Source organism: Schistocerca piceifrons, chromosome 5 (genome assembly GCF_021461385.2).
Source record: "Schistocerca piceifrons isolate TAMUIC-IGC-003096 chromosome 5, iqSchPice1.1, whole genome shotgun sequence".
Taxonomy (NCBI): domain Eukaryota; kingdom Metazoa; phylum Arthropoda; class Insecta; order Orthoptera; family Acrididae; genus Schistocerca; species Schistocerca piceifrons.
In genome coordinates, this window is record NC_060142.1 from 160460773 (window position 1) to 160468058 (window position 7286).

At 44.3% G+C, this 7286-nt stretch overlaps 1 protein-coding gene across 1 annotated transcript in view; it reads right to left on the bottom strand.

Annotated features, from left to right (window-relative positions):
- The window catches only part of LOC124798828 (cytochrome P450 6k1-like), a 45656-nt gene extending 41427 nt beyond the window's left edge, over positions 1-4229 (bottom strand). The window contains exons 1-3 of the mRNA XM_047262359.1: positions 4010-4229; positions 3640-3878; positions 1914-2176 (exon numbers count right to left, since the gene is read on the bottom strand). Of these exons, the coding sequence (XP_047118315.1) occupies positions 1914-2176; positions 3640-3878; positions 4010-4229 (722 nt within the window). The remainder of the gene's footprint in view (positions 1-1913; positions 2177-3639; positions 3879-4009) is intronic.
- Between the last annotated feature and the right edge of the window lie 3057 nt (positions 4230-7286).

Genomic DNA, 7286 nt, shown 5'->3' on the forward strand with positions numbered 1-7286 from the left:
CCCGGGCCAGTGAAACGTGTCACTTGACAACTTGCGTGTAGTTGGCTATACTGCGATTGCGAGATTGCAATATCTGCCACCGCACACGCCCATAACTCCGAAGTACGTTTTGTAAATGTAAGCTACAATCAACGTTTATACGTTAAGTACAACAAAGTAAGTTTTTCTAACAATGGAGGGAACGATGACGGACGCTAAGCGCTTGAGAGTATCTGAAACCGGGAAGTAGAAACACTCGAAGTTAATGAAAATACCTATGAAAAGTCGTTCCAAATTGTTGCTGTAATAGCTGCATGTAAAACGTCGTATAGTAACGTAAAGCTAAGCGAACCAAAGAACACGTTATCCACACTCATAGAAAGAAATGAAGCAAAACACGCATAGCCTACTCGACTGCAGAGAGAAAGAATTAATTCTGTATACATTTACACTAGACAATTTACGATGTCAGTGGCGCAATTCCATCCAGTTCTCCTTCGCTATCATCGGAATCGGCGACAAAACCGTTGTCATCATCATCTTCATCATAAACATCATCATTAAGAGAAATAATTAATTGTTCGTTTTCATTTATAATCCCATCTATTGCCAGTGCTTCTCTTATGAGTTTAGTAACATGGTCTACTTCCTTCCTCCACGAGGTACCATCTACAGTAGTAAGACCTTCACATAGCAGTCTTTCCATTCTTATTATACTAAAAGTCTTATTCTTAATTCTAATGTACGCCTTGACTTCACTCCAAACCAATACAATTGGATTAAAATGGCAGTGACAAGGCGATAGTCTAATTACCAAGTGACGCTGTTCCTTTTCAATTTCAACTACAACCTATTCAGGCGTCGCAGACTTATTTTGTTTTACGAGCGAATATATTAACAGCTTTGTCATGCTCATGTCCGCAGCAATGTCTCTCGCCTGCAACCACTGCACTAGTTTCTTTATGGTCACTAGTGGTGCAAGTTTTATCTAGAATCACATAATGGAACGGTGTATTGTCCATCACAAGCACTGTCGGAGCACTTTTTCGACCGAGAAAAACCGATGACTAACATGAGGATGCGGACCACCCACGGTTTCTATAGTGGTTTAAACATTTGTTGCGGCTTTTGTTCGGTGCTGTTATTGGTTCAGAAGACGCAGTGCCTCGCGTTTCTCACTTGTCTGTCTGTAATATTGCCAACATTACACGCTTCAGGAGCGACCTTGAACTGACATGTTTCAGTGGCCCAGGAATAGCTATAATGACATTATTTCAGATAGTAATTTACAAAAGATTCGAACGATTCAGATTTCAGGGCACATTAACCATAATTCAGGTTTCTTAATATATAGGTTTTCTGTTCAAACCGACTGCGAGGAAGAATACGAAACAGCACATTGTTGTCTATAGAATTTTTGCTTAAAATTATGTATGTGGAGGAACAATATATATGGGAGAAACATTCTGTATAATGGCTTAAATGTGATGCAATCATTGTTAATAACTACTGCGAGAAAGGAAAAGAAACTGCGTGTTTTCACAACACAGTGCATAACAGCATAGTATTTTTTTTGCTCGCACTTGATTTCTTGTACGTCGTTGTTTTAAAAAAATACATAGTCTACGTCCATCCGAATGTTTATTAGATTATAGTGTAAAAATATGAAGGAAAGGGGTCAAAAAGTTTTCGAGATTTTTGCTTTTAACGTTTCCTATTTTATATTAACATAGATATGATCCTATCAGCTGTCGTCCCCTTGTCACAATACCGATGACTCGTTTTATAAACGTCTTCCTATAATTCCCCACATATTTATCGTGAGACAACTTTCCGAAGAGAACGAGAGATATAATTTTGCGTTCCTAAATATAACGCCAGTTATAACGAGTAACGTTGCTAACTACTACAGGCTACATCTGTGAACAACTTACCTGAGGGTCTTGGCTACCGCTGGAAGAAATCTGTACATGACATCGGAAATCCTTAATTTGATTGTTGTCTCGAACATCTTACGCCCCCATTGGCGGAACTCTGTGTCCGGATTCCGTTGAGCGTTACAGTCGACTCCGAAAAAGACGGAAGCGATGTTGTCGGTGGTGAACCTGGCGGCTATCTCCCGCATCTCCAGGATCTGGCCCTTCTTCGCTGGTTCCTCCAACACCTTCACCAATTCGCGTCCGCAGTCCTGCATTGTCTGAAAGGGACAACAGTCATTCTTAGAGGTTGAGAAATTTCAAGTTCCATCATACTAAAACTGTCAAAAGGTCACAGGCCAGGATGCCTCATGATATATGGCTTCACATAATCATGTTTCTATTTCACCCAGTAAATGGCTAACCCTCTCTTCTACTCTATCAATGCAATCCTCTACAGTTTCGACTCGTTTTTCTTGCTCGTCATGCCAAAGTTCTGTGTCACTAAGATATTGCTGTAATAACGGAACCTGTTCCAGTTGGAGCCCAGTTTCTACAAACCGTACATCCTGTCCAACCAACATTTGTTTAGCCTCCTTATTCCTTAGTCCGGGCTTTTGTGTCTTGCCTCGAGCAGTAAATAATATTAATTTTGTCATCCTACTAGTTCTAGTGATTACACACTGGACAGGTTCAGTTGCGCATCACTAGGTGTGGCAAGATCTGACCTAACGTGGTCTTTCTCTTTGATGGATTAAATTTTGTCGTGGGGGTCTACATTTAGTGACACCGCCATGTTTTCATTCACACAGTCCTCGGACCTCTATTCCATGACCTCCGCACTCTTTCCCATACCAAAAGCACCAGCTCACTCGCTCAGATTTGCACCCTGTACAATACAATTACCTTGCTGCTCTGCTGCAGAAGTTTCTATTCTACTATGTGATCGACTTTCAAGCTTCCTCACCGATTCCTTCTTCCTGATTCTCTCTCCATCCTGGTTTGACTGTCTGTTCGCATTCATTTATTAACCTGAGTAAGATTTTCGTTGAAACTGTTCATAATTCGATGCGACAATTTGGGGAGAATAATTTGTCTACGTCTTTCGACACGTTTACCCACTGTTGATACGCTCTGCATCTACACCACGGCGCATACTATGAATAGAAACTTGGAGGAATGCTCTGTCCACTGATTTTTCTGCATGCCTCGTAGTTTCCACGCGGTCACCTTGTGACTCCCTGGAGGTATTAACGAATAACCCTTACTTAATGTCTCACATGATGTGACATCGTATACGTTCAAGTATATTCTTAATCACGGTTTAGCAACCGGAATTAAACACCACTTAGAGAGTCGTTAAGTTTGCTGGAATTAAAACATCGTCCCACCTCCTTCTCTGCGGGATTTGAAAACCTAGTGTGGCGAAACGCAGCAGAATGATAATATAGTCCAATCGCACGTTCTTTATTGGTTTACAAAGTTAAATAAATTCTGGCCAGGGCTTTAGCAAATACAGTTTCATACGCTGTGAGACATTTCATCAATGTCAGACGCTAACGACGTCGTGTCGTCCCGGCCTCATAGTTCTTAGCTACAAAACCGCGTTGGGAGTATATGAGGAAGAAAAAAACGCAATTATGTTTACTGCAGTGTCAGAAGTGCTTAATTTAAGATAATATTGGACTATTAGGGAGACTGAAGAGCGTCTATCGTAAATTTAGTTGCTATTTTTAAAACATACCTGACTCATCATTTTGAGCTTTCCCGTCGTAAATGACGGTGACAACTTAGTACGCAGTTTCTTCCATTTAGGGCCATTCGTGTTAACTAAGTTATGGTTTAGTGGATCTCTCTCATCGAAGTTGATATTTCTGTGGGAGAATGCTTCAAATTCCTTGACCATTACTATCCGAATGTAATCCGGGTTGATCAGCAACAGACTTGGTTTGCTGAATAGGTATATTCCCACATAGCTCTGATCTGAAATGCGTAAGCCGTTAACAGTGGACGAAAATATATTTAGTATAAGTAGGTAAAATAAATTACGGTACCAGTGAAAAGGGAAATGATACGAAGTGTATGAAGATGAGGGAAGTATTACTCCAAAATACCTCTGAAACGAAGATAGAGCTCTTGGAACACGAAATCTAATCGAGTAATTCCAAAAAAAGCTCTCGCTATGTTGCCAAATGGTATTAAAGGCTCTGGCTGAAGAACGCCCTTCTTGGTCCAATAGCTGTAGCGATGAGAATACCAAGCGTAGAGCGCCGCCGCCGCCACCGCGGCTACGGCCAGGAATTCACTCAGCCACGATTCCAGAAACACGCCCATGGCGAAACTGCTTTTATCTCGCGGTTTTCAGAAACCTTCAATCAATCTGTAAAAGAAGAAACAAAAGCTACAAAATAATACACTGAATCGTATCTGGTTGTTTACAAAGATGGGGCTGATATGTGCTGTCTGAAGATTTCCCGGCGCTGCATCTGCTTGATAGGTTCCCGGGAATTACGCCGGATAATATTGTAATTCCCGGGAACCTATCAAGCAGATGCAGCGAAGCGAAAGCCTCAAACAGCACATCTGGTACCTCTACGGGGAGGAAATGGTTAACACAGTACGTGAGTTCGATAAACTTCGCAAAAGGGAGAGACTGTTGTGCTCTCTCGCGCTCTTACTGAGATGCCGGGACCAGCAAACTACACCGACTTTCACCAAGTTTACCCATTATGTGGACTCTGCGGCGGCCAGGAGAATTAAACAACGAGCGAGCAGGGCACTGGTGAGAGAAAGAATCCGTTATACTAGACGAGTATTAGACCAAGTCTCCAGAAGCCTGCTCTCACCTCATCTGAAGATCTCGTCGTGTCTGTCAGCGGATTCCTGGGAGTGGGTGGACAGCTCTACTTGGGCGCTTTCGGACTGGGCGCGGCAGCAAATCACGGCGCGTCAAACCTCTAAGTTCCAACGCCTTACACACCGGTCATTACAAGAAGACAAATTTAGCAGGTGGACTGTGTATAATCTCTCAGATAAACCACTGAGTGACGCTGCAATGTGATAGAAAAGGGACTTAATTTTGCGCCTACTCCCAAGATCTTACCCATCAAGGCGTTCATCAGTGCCGTTTAACAAGGTGTTTTAAAACTTCCGAATGATGCTGCTCAAGAAATAAGGCGAGAGGCTTGCAGATCAATAACCAGGACGCCTGCACCCAAGCAGAACGTCACCATTGAAGAAAGAAGAGCGCTCCGTTCTTTAAAAGAAGACAATGATGTAGTAATTTTACCAGCTGACAAGGGTAACGCCACTGTTATTCTGCCTACTACATCTTATTTTGGCAAGATGATGGACTTACTACAGGATAGAGCGTATCGTCGTCTCCAGAAAGATCCGACGGGTGCCGTACAACGGAAGACATCCGCTCTCCTCAAATCCAGCCAACTTCCTGACCATCTCAAGAAGAGTTTAAGAGAACGAGCACCAGTTCCGCCACGTCTTTATGGCCTGCCAAAGATACATAAGGAGAATTTTCCGCTTCGCCCTATCGTCGGTAGTATAGGTGCCCCAACATACCACCTAGCTAAACATCTGGCTTCTCTTATGAGTCCCATGATCGGGAAATGTGAACACCATATTCGAAACTCAGAAGATTTTATACGGCGACTGAATCTACCGATTTACTAGTGAGTTACGATGTGGTTTCTTTGTTCACACGAGTGCCCATGATGGACTCATTACAACTCATAGGAGCTAAGCTGGAAGAGGACATCTTACACCTTTTTAAACATGTGCTTACCTCGACTTACTTTTTATTCAACGACCAGTATTTTGAGCAGATTGACGGTGTTGCTATGGGTAGCCCTCTGTCTCCCATAGTAGCTAATCTTCTTATGGAAGATTTCGAGGACAAAGCACTTCAGACGGCGGTTTTGAAACCCAAATGTGTTTGGAGATATGTAGATGATATGTTTGTGGTATGGCCGCATGGGACAGCAACGCTTCCTTCTTTTCTGGAACATCTGAACTCCCTCCAGCGAAGCATCTGTTTCACCATGGGGGTAGAGAAAGATGGTGAGCTCCCGTTTCTGGGTGTTTTGGTTTGTAGAAAAGGAGACGGCTCCTTGGATCACAGTGTGTTCCGGAAGCCTACGCACACAGACTTGTATTTACAAGCTACGAGCTGTCATCACCCCTCACAGCGCAGCGGTGTATTACGGACGCTAGTGCATAGGGCTAGAGCCGTCTCAGACTAGGACAGCTCATCGGCAGAGCTCAACCATCTCCGCTCTGTGTTTGCCCAGAACGGGTACTCCGAGAAGAAGATCCGGAATGCATTTCGACCATCACGCTCCAAACCTCAAGAACAGCCTGAAGAAGCACAGAACACCACGGGGTTGGTTTTTCTACCGTATGTCGGTAGCGTGTATTTTAAGATAGGCGGAATTTTCAAGAAAAACCGGATTAAATGTGTTTTCCGGCCTCCAGCATGAGTGCAATCCATGCTGGGCTCTGTTAAAGATAATCTCGTCCTGAGGAGACCAGGAATATATAAAACCCCATGATACTGTGGAAGTCTTATATTGGCCGGACGTGTAGTACGATTAAAGACAGATGCGACGAACATAAACGTCACACGAGGTTGGGTCAGGCAGAGAAATCTGCGGTTGCTGAACACTGCTTTGACACGGGACACGGCATGAACTATGAAGAAACCAAGATCCCCTCGTATGCTTCCACATAATGGGACTGCATCATCAAAGAGGCGGTCGAAATACGTATAAGCAGTGACCTAATAAACAGAGACACGGGGTTTCACCTGAGCAAAGCCTGGGAGCCAGCCTTGGCGGCACTAAGGAATCGCCAGCCGCAGATTAGCAACAGCACCGAGTCAACGCAGATGGGAAGCCTTAGCGCAGATGCTTAAATCGCGCGCCATCACCTCCCGCGCGCGAACGGGGTCCGTCGCTCCCGGCCGCATTTCCCGCGCCACGGCGCGCTTCCGCAGACCGCGACCCGTTTCTCCAGCAGAGGGCTCTGGTATTCGACGCCGTTTACGATTGGTCTTCGATGACTTATGCGCCCGCTGGCGCCTGCGCTGTTCTAGAAAGCCAACATATAAACTGGCGAGCTTCTCAGCGACGCGACAGTAGCACCTGAAGATGGCGGGCAATTGTATCGCTGAAATATTATGCGGTTTTTACAATATTATCCGGCGTAATTCTCGGCAATCTATCAATCACATGGGGCAAATACACTGAGGTGACAAACTCCGGGAATAGAGATATGCGGGATAGCGTTAGTATCGCGTACACAGGGTGATTCATATGAAATGGTTTCCGGCGTGGTTATGGCCGCGCGACGGGAATTAACAGACCTTAAACGCGGAAT